This window comes from Nothobranchius furzeri, chromosome 4 (genome assembly GCF_043380555.1).
Source record: "Nothobranchius furzeri strain GRZ-AD chromosome 4, NfurGRZ-RIMD1, whole genome shotgun sequence".
Lineage (NCBI taxonomy): Eukaryota > Metazoa > Chordata > Actinopteri > Cyprinodontiformes > Nothobranchiidae > Nothobranchius > Nothobranchius furzeri.
In genome coordinates this window covers 9,365,407-9,379,786 of record NC_091744.1, presented here as the reverse complement: position 1 = coordinate 9,379,786, position 14,380 = coordinate 9,365,407, and the positions used below count along the sequence as shown (strand labels likewise).

Below are 14,380 nucleotides of genomic sequence, written 5' to 3'. Positions count from 1 at the left end.
AAGCAATTTGAAAAAAAAAATTATTAGTGTACAATCTACGTACTCATACGCTATTGCAATTACATTTATTTTCTTTTTTTTCGGGACCTGATTTTCTTCCGCTCTAAAATAAACATTTGGACAATATAAATATATCATAATTAACTTTGACAAATGTATGTGATTTTTTTATTAAGAACAAAAAAGGGCTTTTTTGCTTTTGATCTTTACTCGGTTATTTAGTAAAGGAAGTACAAGAAAAACGTACTTCCGTAATTGGGGCGGTTTTGACGACAAGGCTGCTTTCTCGGTAAAACACCCAGCGGGTTATCTTCCAATAGCTTTAGCTGCGCCGTGTCGTGTATTAAGCAGTCGCTTCTTTTAGTGTTCTTTTCTGAGCGGTTTATAGACGTATAATGGACAACAGAGGCTATGGTTCTGGTAAATATATATCCATGTTTTTCGTAAATATATATCCATGTTTTTCGTAACGTTTGACTGTAGCTTTGGTTTCATTTTTAGCATCATGGATGAATGTAGCTACATTAGCTAGTACCTTTGTGCCAACATTTTTGCTGACCAGCCACAGTAGCCAACGTTAGCTCGAAACAAAGATACGAAGTGCAGTCAACGGGGCGTTTCATGTATATTTTTCGCTAATAAATTTGCAAATCTTATTGTAGGTGCTAAAAGAGGTTAGCACAAATCTAGGCCCGTTTGCTAACACGCCGTTCAATGTAATATCGTGGAGAGCAATTGTTCCAGCGGTACGTAGGTTGTATTGAGCTTTTAAAGGTCTCGGTTCTCTACTGAAGTCATTTCTAATTATTTGAAATAGAGACAGTGTAGCTAAAGCCCACGTTTAAAGAGTGGTTGATAAAATGGCCGCCTTAACCAAAGCGCAACCACGTATATTTCCCGTAATTGAATAAATCGTGGCGTTGAAAGTGGTCCACATCACTTGCATGTACAGGTTGATCCTTAGCACGTTTATCATTAGTTTGCTGGTGAAGATGCATTCACTTACTGACGTTTTTGCTGCTAATTAAAAGGTAAGTGTTTCCTTCTACTGATGAATTATTTTTCTTTGTCTCTCTGCAGGTTATTCCAGTTGGGGAGTTGGTGGTTCAGGCAACAGAGGTGAGGAAATGCGTAGCAGAATTGCATGTCATTAATGTTGACTGGGTGCTCCAGATTAAGGAATCTTGACGAAAAATAGCCTTTTGGCTAACTGGTGCGTTTTCAGCAATGCTAATGATCAGAGTCCCAATCTAGTTAATAGTGATGGAGAAACCAAAGCTGTCCAAACCACTGAACAAATATGAAGCAAGTGGTTTGAAATGGTTAAGTGTTGTGAAACATTTGGACCCAACAAAATGAGTGACATCTGCTGGCCGGACTTAAACTTAGCATCAGCATGGCACACAAAAAGCCATTGTGTGTGTGGCAAAAAAAATTATGTCCAAATCTGTCAGTTTCAATCTTTGAAATTCTTAACGTAGTTAGGTTAGTGACCGATCCAGCAAAAAATATTATAAAGCAGCAGCAGACTCGAGATGACTCCTATGTTCCCATTACTTCATTCTAATCATGGGAATGACTATTGCAGACGCCCCCCCCCCCCCCCCCCAGCTCAGTTGTAGCTATTTCCCTGATTTAGACTGATGCGTCAGGCCTTTAAACTGATGCAAAGCCTCATCTCCTTGTGAAAGCCATGTGGGTTGTTTTTGTATTACTTTCTCTTTACTCCACTCTTTTAGGTTCTGGTGGCTATGATATGTATGGAGGAGGTTATAAAGAGTCTGGACTTGGAGGCTATGGAGGAGGAGGAGGTGGTGGCGGTATGAAGCGAGGGCACTCTGGAGGCTCTCTGCTCTCATCCACGGGCACGCACGCAGATGCTGTCATTGCCAAGATCAACCAGCGTCTGGACTTGCTCACTCAGATGGAAGGGGGGTTTAAGGGCCCACGTGGTGACAGGTAATGTTGTTTTCTTTTTTCTGACCAGAAACAATTCCACATCAGCCATTGCCACACCTCCATGTCAGCGAACACATTAAATTCCCCTTGGGTCCGCCCCCCCCCCTTTTTTTTGTTGTTGTTGTTGCTGAGATTGCTCCAGGGAAGTGTTTAGTGTGCCTGCTAAGGTTACTGATATACACATCACCGCTTTTGTGGAGATATTGGAGATTTGATTCTTGTATGGGATGAAAACGTGTGATCTGAGGAAGTGGCGTCCCTTTAGTTTTGTTGCACCTTATCGTTTATTTTGGTGGGTGGGTTTCCTTTAAATCCCAAATGTTCTGTAAAGACACTTCCATGAGTCCATCTTTTACTAAGCTCTCCTTGAACACTGCTTTTGCCTTGTGTTTGTGTTTCCATACTTTGTTTGCCCTCATCCTCCACGTGACCTAACCTGTGTTCTGGCTTTAGGTTCCACAAGCGAGATGAGTTTACAAAGTTTTTAAAACAAACTTGTCTGTGAAAGGATGCATGGTTTATATTCATATATACCAAAAACATCCATATTGATTGAACAAATTGATTTATTTTTAATATAATGCCCCTTTTTGAATGTTTAAAGTCACATTCCAGGATAATTTACTACTTGCACCTGTTCCATGTTCTGCTGGGTCAAGTTCTTGTCTGTTTGAGGTTTTCCAGCCTCTCCTTTAACAAAGGAGTGGCGTATTAGTAATTTGCATTTTCTAAATCTGCAAAACTCTACTGCGTAAAACTAATGTCTGATTGTTAAAAGACCACAAGCATCACAACAAATTGTTTCAGATCATCAATGTTTTGATCTAATGTGGCTTTGAAATAAATGACAAGAAAGTTGGAGAAAGCAAGAAGATGGAGAAGAAGGAAAAGCAGGTGGAGAAATCCAAACCTGGCTGGCCCCCCTGCCTCTCTTGCTCTCTGCTCTTCTTTATAAACCCTCTTCCTCCCTCCCTCCTGCAGGTTTGACCAGTACGAGTCATTCGACTCGCGCAGCTCTGCTCTCTCCTCCCGAGATCTCTACAGATCTGGCGGCGATAGCTATGGTTTTGGGGATGGCCATGGGGACAGCATGCTGTTGAGTCAGCGCGGAGGCTCAGGCTTCGGAGGGGGAATTGGGCTAGGGGGAGGAGGAGGCTTTGACGGCCCATCCTCTTCCTATGGAGTCGCAAAAATGCGACCGAATATGAGAGAGTCCTTCGGCAGTGCCCAGGGAGGAGGCTCTGGAGGTGGAGGATGGGCTGGAGCAGGCCGACGTTCCCCCAGAAGGGGTGGAAGTCCTGGTGGTCGAGGAGCTGGAGGAGGGTTTGGAAGCCGCAGGTCTGACCCCACTTCATTAGGTGGAGGTTTGCGGGGAAGTGGCAGCGGTGGCCTTTCCCACCGTGGAGGTGGTAGAGGCAAGCTCCCATCCCTCCTGTCCAACCGCATGTACCCTGAGAGTGTGGGTTTCCAGGGTTCTTCTCCAGGGCCTCAAGACTTCTCTGGGAGGCATATTGGAGGGGGGCCACGGGGTGGCCGCCAGCGAGGCCGCAAGAGACCCCTCAACAAAGTAAGTACCTCCGGCCAAATAAAACCTCAGACACTGGGCCAGTCTTTAGCCCTTTCTGATTCCCTCAGCTTTTATTTCTGTGACAGCTGATTAGTCAGCATGAAGTACTTGGAGATAATGGTTGCCATGTTTAGCAGTTTGTCACAAAAAACAACACAGTGGACATAAATAATTGCACTTCACATTCCTTCAAGCCTTTGATTACACTGGGCTGAGTTGTGTCATGGAACTGCTGTTTTCTACAGTAAATAAGCCACTTCTTAGTGTCCTTTTTGCTACTGGTCATCAGTTTAGCTCAAGATAATTTCAACTGTTTTTAACCTGCAGTGCAGTGTATGACGAACTGTTGTTGCAGAGGACCACAACAATCGATGAAAATATAATTTTTTCATCAGAAAAAGGAATAAGTACAGTGTTTTGAAATTATGTTCATTGTGCTATGGTTAATTAATCAGAAAATTAATAAATTTTTCTAATTAAGTACGGTGTTTCCCAAAGGTTTAAACAATTATTGATATTTGTGTCAATTCTCAACCTTCGGTTGGGGGAGTAGCTCTGCATTGCAGGTTTAAATTTGGAATAAAAACTTTTTATTTATTTTTTTTTCTTTCACTGAAGTAGGGAAGTTGGGTATTTTGAGTGCAAATGAGGTTTTCTGTAACATAGCAGGTAAAACCACCGCAGAACGTTCAGAAGAAGAGAAAACAGACTCCATCCACAGCTGATGAGCCAGAGTCAAAGATGAATAAGACGGAGGGCGAAGGAGCAGAGGAAACAAAAGGTAGAGAAATGGTTCATTATTGATGTTATTATAACAGAAAACTGTTTATTTATATTTATGCTTCTGTATTCTGTTTTTACAGAAGAACCTAATAAAAATGGTGACGATAAACCAGAGACCGTCTCTGAGGTGCGTCAGATTTAATCAGCATTTCTTTGTGCTAACAAAGTGGCCAATAAGCAAAACATATTTGTGTTCTTCTCTGATTTTCTTTTTAACAGGATGCAAAAGCTGCAGAAGCAGGGAATGATGGTAAGCTTAACTAAAGATCTCCAGTGATAGTATTTTTTTTCTACCATGCAGTTTTCACCAAAACCTCGTTAGCTGAATTTTTTTGAGTCCTATAATATTTGTGTTTTTTTGTGCTGTTAATCAGCTGAAACCAAACAGGAGGAAAAGAAAAAGGCTCAGGGAAAACAGACTCCAAACCAAGGTCAGGAGAAGCCGACAAAAACCAGAAAGAGGAGGGGGGGGTTCCTTGAAAGGTGAGAAAACAAAAACAACCATGAATGATTCAATTGTCCTCCTTACTTCCTTTTCTGCACCGTTCTCTTGTTTGCTGACTATTATCCTCACAAATACGATGCCTAGGTGATTTGCTGGATAAAAGTAACCAGCTATTTTTATTTTCTGCTACAACCATACTCCAGTGATGGGCTTGACATCTGAGGTCCATTGTGTTCTGTTCTTCTCAGGATGATGTTTGCATGCTCTGTTTGCAAGTTTCGGTCATTCTACAAAGAAGACATGGAAGCTCATCTTGAAAGTCGCTTTCACAAAGACCATTTCAAGTTCCTTACCAGCCAGCTGTCCAAGCCCACCACAGACTTCCTGCAGGTGGGTTACACATACACAAGCACGTTCAGACTTCCCCCGGCTGTCCACTGGACGTGAGAGCGTCATAAAACTGCTGTGAAACGTACTTCGCAGCAATTAGCCGTGGTTCTAGAGAAAGGGTTCGCTTCCACCAGCAGATAAGTGTAATGTCCCAGAAGCAAAGGGATGCTATCAGTACATCTCAAGTCTATTTTTTATGCACTGCGCTTCCCTAAAAATGTCAAACCACAGTTTTGATCGGGCCAGACACGAAGTCAAACACAAAAGCACAGTAAAAAATTAAGAAACTTTTAAAAATAAGTCATGTGCGGTTTAAACGTACGTCATTTCCTGTGAAACCCCAGAAGCCGATGTTAACAGAACAGAAAACAGAACCTTTTGAATATGTGCAGCTGTCTTTCTCCTTGCTTGCTATTGTGTGGACTTCTGAAATCATGCGTGGTGTTGCAATTCTCCTAGAATTTTTTTATGTTGGACCAGCGGCTTGAAACACTTTCACTCCTGCTTCGCTGCAGGATTGCTCTCGGTTGAAAAGAACCTCGCGGGTAAAACGCCGCTATTTTATTACACACCGTTTTCACGCCCAGCGGAAAGCTGGGGTTAAACTCTTTCAAAAACATGGTTTTGCTTCATTTCTTGAAAAGTTGCACAATATTTGCCTGTGTCAGACCTTTGGACCTTTCTGGTGTAGGACATGAATGATTGAGAAGACGCTAAATTAAAATACATGATTTGCTGCCTTTTTTTTCTTTTTTTTTTTTACAATAACATTCATAAAAGTACATGTGGTAAAACGAGCACTGAGCAAAATGTGAGAACTTTTACTTGTATACATACAAAAATAGTGTACTTGTTGCTACTTGGTTTAGGAAATTAAAGCATTGCATCAGAAATACAATCCTAAAAAAACACACCAGCCATACCTTAAATTGTTATTTGAAAAGTTGGACTAAATATTAACATAACTAAAACAATTCTTTTGTTTTCACAGGAGTATTTGCAGAACAAGTTTAAGAAGACCGCAGAGAGGATTGGCTACTTGGAAAACCACAGCGCTGCCATCTGCCAGACGTACAAAGACATGGACCTCACCAGGGGTAAGCATCCACAACCACAGCTTCACGTGGATTTTCACTGACACAGATGTGATCCCTGACTGTGGATATTCTCTTTATTGTTAGAGTTTGGCATGGAGCACTTCATGAGGAAGGTGGATGCAGCTTATTGTGCCGCGTGTGACATTTACATTCCCATGCAGCCCCACCTGATTCAGAAACACGTCAAATCTTCTGATCACAACTACAACAGGAAGGTATGGAATAGCGTTCCTGATTTACTGTTCTTTAGGTTTGGGCATCGAGCACCAATTGGAACCGGTTCCAACTGTTCATTTTTCCCAGAATTGTTCAAAGTTTTTTATTTTGATGCCTAGTTTAGATTCCTAGAATGCCGACGGAAGAGAATCCGCGGCCGATCTCCGTGAAAAATAAACGTGATCTGCAAATTGTGATCAGCGCTTTTCAGAGCTGATCACATCAGCTGTCTGTGTGCAGCACCGAGTCCCCCCCACCCTCGCGCAGCGGCCAGATATAAACAAACGCTTCTGCCAAACTTTTACTCCGTGATGTAAACTTACTTGTAAAAATACGTCAACATGGTGGATTTAATAGAAGCTTTAAAGAACAAACTCTGGACGGTGTGAGGTGAGTTTGTCTCACTGCAGAAATAAAAACACACACGGAGCGTCAGCAGTCAGACGCAGCCACTCACCAACACTCGTGAGTGTGTGTGTGTGTGTGGGGGGGGGGGCGGGGGCGGCGGCTGAACAATAACCTGTAGAATAATTAAAGTCATCATGCTAGAGAAGCTTTCTCTGTGGTGGACCACACCAGCTTCTGCCACAATAAATAATAATAATAATAAATCACACACAAAGTTGTGAACATTTTAATTTCCTTTCTGAACTATCTCTGTTGAGAGTTTTAGGCCTAGTCCACACGTAGCCGGGGTTTTTTAAAAACGAATATCCGCCCCTCCAAAAACTTGCATCCACACCACCTCGTTTTAAAAAAAACTCTGTCCACCCGTAACCGGATAAATACGTTGTTAAGGACATGCCAGACCTGTAGGCGGCAGTACTTCCCCCGTTCTTAACCTCGTCCTTCGTCTGTGGTCTTCCGCAAGGAGCAGTAATTCCGCTTGCAAAAACAAACAAGCAGAAAGCGCTTGGACAGTTGATGGATCGGGTAGTGACAGAGCGCAGCTCTGAGGGCTTCCATGCTGTCGGCTAGTGTAAACACAGGTCGCACACGTGATGTCAGCATTTTCTGTCGTGGAAAGTGACGTTGCGGACCTTAAAACTCCGGTTTTGTCTGTCCACACGCAGACACCCAAAATGGAGAAAACGCAGATCTTCACTTTGGCCGGAGTTTTTAAAAAGATCCGTTTTCTTGTGAAAAAACTCTGTTTTCGTGTGGATGACAGGCCAAAATGTAGAAAAATATCTACGTTTTGGCAGATCCCCGGCTACGTGTGGACAGGGCCTTAATGTTTAAAATCTATTAGATTGTAACTGACAGCAGCTACATTTAACTTTCACTTTCTGTTCTGACTGAATGCTGCTGCAGCATGGAGGTGTACCGTAATTTCCGGACTATAGAGCGCACCTCAATATAAGCCGCACCAACAAAAAGGTTTTCTACACACACACACCGCACTCGAATACAAGCCGCGGCGCAGCAGCCACATGCAGGTCTCCGGCGCACAGCGCATGTACGGCCATACCATAAGATAATTAGACAGAAAGATGCCACACTGAGGTTTTTCGTTGTTGTTTTAATTCAACAAAATGAATTTTAAACACGGGTGAACGTGCCTGCATGTTTAGAAAAGAAAACGGCACTGATAGCATTCATATTTCTGGATGGTTATAAAATAAAAACAGAACTGTCACGTTATTACCGGTAATTTGCATGTTTAGAAGAAAAGAACAGCGCTGACACAGCATTAATAAGCCCTGGATGATTAGAAAATAAAAACTGCACACAAAACATGCCTGGTTAGTAGGGCTGGGGGTAAACGATTATTTTTAAAACGATTATTCTGACGATTATTTTATTGAATAGTCGACTATTCTATTGACCATTCAGACAATTTATCTAATGATTATTTTTCTATTGCACAGTTAATAAAAACCAAAAAATCTCTAATAAATTCTTCAAAAAAAATTGATAAATCAGTACTGTAAGAGAATAAACACTACAGGCCTTCCATTTTGTATAACACTGCTTTTATTGTGTTGGTTGGTTATGTTCTGGTGACGTGTAGAACTTGGGAGTGCAGGCTGCTGCTTGAGAGGTGGTTGGAGACGGAGAGTCTCCATGCTGCTTTGTTTTGGTCACTTATGTGCGTGAGGCGAGTGGTGTTACGACCCTTCCTGGGGAGTTTGGCTCGTGTGCAAAAAGGAAGGGACAATAACACGGGATTTACAAGTTAAAATGATGATCAGGTTTATTTACAACAACAAAAAAACATAAACCTTTCCATCCACAGGTTGGGAATAATAAAACTAATTCTGCCTGTGGGCAATTAAAACAAATGTACAAATAACTAGGGATGTCCCTCTGGGCAAAGATTACTGGGTTTTGGACCAAAATAAGGATCTCCAAAGGTCCAAACTCTAAACTGGGAGGTTAAACCAAACTCAGGTGATATTTTAAACTAAACCGAAAACCCACAACACTCTAATTGTAATAAAAAGGAGATCTGCACCACAAAAAAGATTAACTCTAAACCAAAATGTAACAGCTTATCCAAACGCAAGAAGCTGTTAGCGAAAATGCTAACAGTAGCTTTACCAACGTTAAGTTCAAGTTAACAAGTTTAAATAAACCAAAAATACCCAGCAGCAAACAGACCAGCACGGAGGAGAGACTGCTACCACAAAAACAGCTCTCCTAATGTCTGAAAGAAGCTCCTTTATGACGGGAGAAACGCTTCCGGTGATTTTCTACATCTGCAATAGAAACGAAGCTGCACATCTGACCTCGGAAGTTGTTGTCCGTTGCCGGGAGACGAAGGCGGGCAAAACAGGAAAGGAATCTAGTAGCGGACGGACATTGTTCCGGGTCTTCGGTATTTGGTGGAGATGTTGGTGAAGGCGGAGAAGAAACACGCAGATTCCTCCTATTTACAAACTCCTGGGGATGCAACAAGTGGGCGTGGTGCGTGAACTACCGGATCTGACGTTGACAAATTTTTTGAATCGAGCCGTCGACGTCATCGAGGCTTCGCTACAGCTCTTCTGGTTAGTAAATAAAACACACTTGCCTACCAGAAGAAGTCATTCGCTCTCATCTTCCTCTTGCGCACTAAAGCCATTAAAGTCCTCTTCTTCAGTGTCGGAGTTGAACAGCCTCAGAAGAGCTTCTTCACATACCTTTTCTGTGGCGATGTCACTGTCGCTGTCCGTGTTGCTGTCATCATCCCCGGGTGAAGCTGGCTTGAATGAGTTCTTCCCGCTGCCGTCTCCAGCTCCGAACCATGGATTCATTCATGCCAAGCTGACGTGCGGCAGCACTGTTTCCCTCCTTTACTGCCAGATCGATGGCCTTCAACTTAAATGCGGCGTCATATGAACTCATACGTGTAGTTACCATGATGAGGGGGTATGGATTTGAAAAAAATTCTTCGTCGTGCCGGCTGCTTGCATGCGCTAAATTAAAATGAGCACTTTCTTCGATTTCCACTTTTGACTTCCACCTGTTTTACTTTCTGCTAAAGCGCCCCCTAGTGGCAGGTGAAGGAAAATCTTCAGTAAAGCCGCACCTCATAAGCCGCATAGTTCAAAGCGTGGGAAAAAAGTAGCGGCTTATAGTCCGGAAAATACGGTAGTTCTCAGTCATCCTGGACGTGATCATCCTGAAAGTTTTAGCTGAAAACAGCTGGACATTTCAAGATATGTTGGAGACATTTAGTCTCTCATCCCAGAGGCTTCTTCCAGACTTTGGTTGTGGTCCAAAACATGTTTTTGTCTAAATGAAGGTGAAGTTATTGTTCATAGAATTAAAATTCATGTTGAAGTTACGATTATTTTATCAAGTAGGACCTGTGGTTAGCTGGCTCATTTAAAACATGTCATGTCTTGAAAGAATCTGAATCGGGAATCGATAGGAACCGGAATCGAAACAAGGAATTGGAATCGTTCAAAATTAAACGATACCCAACCCTACTGTTCTTACACTTGTTAGTGTGGGCATGGAGAAAATAATAAATGCATCAAAAGCAATGCTGGCAATGCCATATTGAATCCCTTTAAACATTTTTTTTGCCAATATGTTTTTTCAAATCATGACTCATTCCAGTCGGCATCTTTGAAATTTATTGAAGGTAACATTTTAAAATTCATTATTCTTGCAAATAAAATAGGTTTATGAGCTCAGTTTGTTGGTAATTTACATGAAAAGTTCTGTACTCACACGCTTTCTACAAATACTCTTTAAAACTTGAGACCACACTTTTTCAATCATTTCATAGATGTTAAGTGTTTGTCACCTGGATCCATCCCTTTCTCTTGCTTAGGGTATGATGGAGCAGTCCAAGCGAGGCAGTCTGTCCGTTGCTCGTAGCATCCTGAACCATAAACTCATTGGCAAGAAGCTGGAGAGCTACCTTAAGGTATGTGCAGTGTCGTGTAATGGTAGCTTTATTTCCTGGGATCTTTAAAGTATATTTCATTGCAACAGATCAAATGAACTCTCTTACGAGTTGTATTTACCTCAGTGGTCTGTGAGAACATTAAACTTGGTTCTAGAAGACTTGTGAGCTAATGGCTCATCTGATTAGGGCCAAGACTTATTACTGTTTTTAAACAGCAGCAAATCTATTTCACAGATCAACATACTACTGTAAGTTATTTACACATATAGACTAGCAAAGAAATCTAGACAAACCCTAGCAGCAGCAAATGGTCTTTTTCTGCAGGCTGCTCTTTTTGAAGGATGATTCAAAGTTTCTAAACTTAGTCATTTTACTTCTCCTTGTCTGATGATGGAAATTTGGTGAGATGAGCAGTTGGAGTCCTCATACGTGTCTTCACACAAAACCTAAAATAACTTTTGCCGCATGTAGGAAATACGTTAAGTACTTTCTTGGCAGGGGGTCAGAAAATGACTCATTGGTCCATAGTCTCCCATTCATTTTGTTGGCAATCATGGACCCATGGACCAGAGGTAGATGGGCATAACTTAAGGCTAGTTTATATTTCTCTGTCTGCATTGGTACATAGATGCGCAACTCCATTATGCGTCATCACAAGGGCTCTGCAACAAGTGCACAAGAACAGACGAAGTAGAGCCCACCTTTTTTTAACTATCCATCAAAAGAGACCGAGACCACAAGCCTGTTAATGGTCAGGATGCTGCTTCCTTCAACTTCGTCAACAGCACCACCATTCCACCTTAAACTAAACCGAGAGCCAAACATTACTAATGTTATTCACGGAGCAGTTTGGAGAACATCTTGCGGTAAAAGTTTGACAATATGAATGTTAACACAGCCGTGACTGAAGGAGTACAAAAATGAGCAGGAAACGTTTTATTCATGTCAGGAAATTACAGGAAACATGACTTTAGAGTTGGTGACTGCTTGTAGAAGTGGAGGACAAATCGTTAAAAAGTCTTTGTAATACATAAACACAGTGTAAATGCATTAGAGACGTACCTGCACTGTTGGCAGGATACCCCAGAAAAGTGCTACGCCCTCTGCTGTCTTGGCGGAGAATTGTTTCACAGCACTGACGCACCAACAAAGTAACAACGGAAGACGTCTGTTAGTATGTGTGCACGTGAGCGCATACCTGCTGAAGTATAAATCAGGCTTTAGGCTCCTTATATAGGATGGCTTGCCAGACCATATGTAGATTACACCAGCGCCAAAATGTAGCACTTTTTCTGGTGCATTCACGCAGCCAACTTCAGCAGAAGTTTGATATCCTGTTGAGATGACCTCTGTGTGGCGTGGTAAGAGAAATTATTCACATGAACTTCTGTAAAATGTTGCACATGATGGGCTCGACACACGGAAGGTAACAAACGACCACAATCGGCAAAAGTCAGCGCTATCGCTTTGAAAACCTGACACACGGGAAGCGACATGCGGCCAGCGGCTAAAGCCAGCCTGTTCCAGGCCGAAAAATGAGTCTTCTGTTGTTTTGATTGGCCGTCAGATTGGAGGGAATTTTGGGTCATTAAAGCTGTTTATTTTTTATTCAGGTTTGCTACCTGATGTATTAATTCTGTCACCATCAATTTCCCACGCTGCTGCCTTTTTGTGAAGATCTGTTTATTCTTTTGTAGAAATGTTGTAAAGCTCTGAGAAATCCGACATGGCAAGTATTACATTTTCCTCCTTGTTTGCCCGGAGATGTACAAAGAAGCATCCTGTCTGCTCATTGGTCAGTCAATAAAACCTCCGCTGATTGGTCCTTGTCCGAGTGACAGCAATGAAAAGTTAAACATTTCTCAACTTTCTGGGATCAAACTGCCGGCTCGCCTGTGCAAGAGACGTGCACGAGCGCAAAATTTCATGTGCACATTTTTCCTGTGTCATATAGCGGGAGGGCAACCTGTGATTATCGCTTCGTCGTGCGTGTCTCATTGAAAAAGAATGGAGAAGAGGTGATGTGGCCTCCCGTGTGTCGAGCTCATTAGACCTGTTTTTTATGGCATCAGTCTGCTTTGGGACTGGATTTATTTGCTGAGCTAAAGGTTGAGGTGATCAAATGGGCTCTCAGACAAATCAAATTGTTAAGTCACTTCTTAGGCTTTAATGTCACAAGACCCTCTGATTTCAGTTAACACCATTGCTTGTGCCTGCTTTTGTTTCAAAATTCAACTGTGTTAACAAAACATTTTACACTTGTTACCGTCAGGGTGAAAACCCATTCACTGGTAACCAGGATGACCAGGATCCAGATGACTCGATGGCGATGGACGTGTCTCTGGATCTGACTGGTGAGAAGGCAACCAGCCAGACGGAGATGACCCAGTCCAACGATGAGCCTGGGCAGGAGGAAGAGGCAGGCAAAAACGTGACAAAGGAGGAAGGAGCAGATACAGCAGTGACAGAAACAGGAGCAGAAGTAGAACAAGGTGGGGCAGCAGCAGATGAAGCAGAAGCAGTAGAAGCTGTGGAAGAGGAGGAAAAGATGGAAGAGGAGCAACAGCTGCAAGAAAACCAGGAAGAACAGGAGAACCAGGAGGCGGAAGAAGGTTATGGAGTTGAAAAAGACGAAGAGGAGGAGGAAGGATACGTGGTATATGATGAGGCTGATGAGGAGGGAGTAAAGGCTGACCAGCAGGAGGAGGGAGCTTTTGCTTTAGAGGAGGATCAAGAATAATTGATGCCCTTTTCTTTAACCTGTTGGTGGCCATCCTCCCTCTTTATTGAGTTTTATTAAACTGCTTGGAAAATTAAGTGTACATACATGCTACTTCATTATTTAAATATGTGCTTATGTCATTTTTTTCCCTTTTTCAGTTAAGCGTGGTCTGATGTTTATTTTTTCATGCTAGGATTACAATAAAAAACAATTTAAAAACTCAGAAGTCACATCAGTTTTTATGCATGATTGTCAACCAAATATTTTTGAGGAAGTTGATTTGTCTGACCTTTCCTTAATTGGATTATTAGTTTCCTATGCTTTCTCTGCTATTAATGGCACACATGTTAGATTAATATTATTGTTTAAATCTTAGAAGGTAAAACCAATATTTCTGAAGATATCTGATTTTCACCCTAAATGTTTTTTGTGGTCTTTGTGATACTTTTTTTTTTAAGATCCTGAATATCAAGTACTATGTTAAAGCACCATTTTCTCCTTGTGACAACGGCAAACATTTGGCATACTGAAGATGAAAACTGGGAAAGACAGCTTTTCCAAAGTGGTTGAAATTTACAACGTGAACTTTTTAAACTTGTAGTTTGAGGCCTGGCTATAAAAATGTATGGAATGTTATGAATAGTCATGTAACAATAGTTTCATTCAAGAAATAAAATGGACAAATAAATCTGTTTTTGTCATCATTCAGATCGATTTAATGATAATTTAAACAGCAAGACAGTACACAAACTTGTTGACAGTTTTTTTTACAGCCCAAATTATGACATCTCTGCGTGTATTTTATAGTTGCAATGTTGCCCTTTTGCAGTTTCAAAAAGGGATGGCCCTTGTTCCG

The 14,380-nt window shown here is 41.8% G+C and overlaps 1 protein-coding gene across 2 annotated transcripts; it reads left to right on the top strand.

The window, feature by feature from the left end:
* The first annotated feature begins 263 nt into the window (after positions 1-263).
* akap8l (A kinase (PRKA) anchor protein 8-like) lies at positions 264-14,212 on the top strand. Of its 2 annotated transcripts, none has more exons than XM_015966030.3 (13): positions 264-420; positions 1,081-1,119; positions 1,740-1,959; positions 2,941-3,526; positions 4,196-4,307; positions 4,390-4,436; positions 4,529-4,559; positions 4,684-4,792; positions 5,003-5,144; positions 6,136-6,241; positions 6,326-6,456; positions 10,725-10,820; positions 13,075-14,212. In XM_015966030.3, exons 1-13 carry the CDS (start codon positions 396-398, stop codon positions 13,540-13,542), a joined length of 2,112 nt encoding a protein of 703 aa, XP_015821516.1. In that variant the 5' UTR covers positions 264-395; the 3' UTR covers positions 13,543-14,212. The 2 variants fall into 2 exon arrangements, with proteins under 2 accessions (XP_015821516.1, XP_015821505.1); XM_015966019.3 differs by having other exon boundaries at positions 4,193-4,307.
* Positions 14,213-14,380: the final 168 nt, after the last annotated feature.

What these genes read in the sequence shown, in the direction of transcription:
- akap8l (XM_015966019.3), top strand. Translation starts at nt 396, where the DNA reads ATGGACAACAGAGGCTATGGTTCTG. An exon ending in AGGGGGGGGTTCCTTGAAAG is followed by an intron (nt 4,793 to 5,002) that starts GTGAGAAAACAA and finishes TGTTCTTCTCAG; the next exon opens with GATGATGTTTGCATGCTCTG. An exon ending in ATCACAACTACAACAGGAAG is followed by an intron (nt 6,457 to 10,724) that starts GTATGGAATAGC and finishes TCTCTTGCTTAG; the next exon opens with GGTATGATGGAGCAGTCCAA.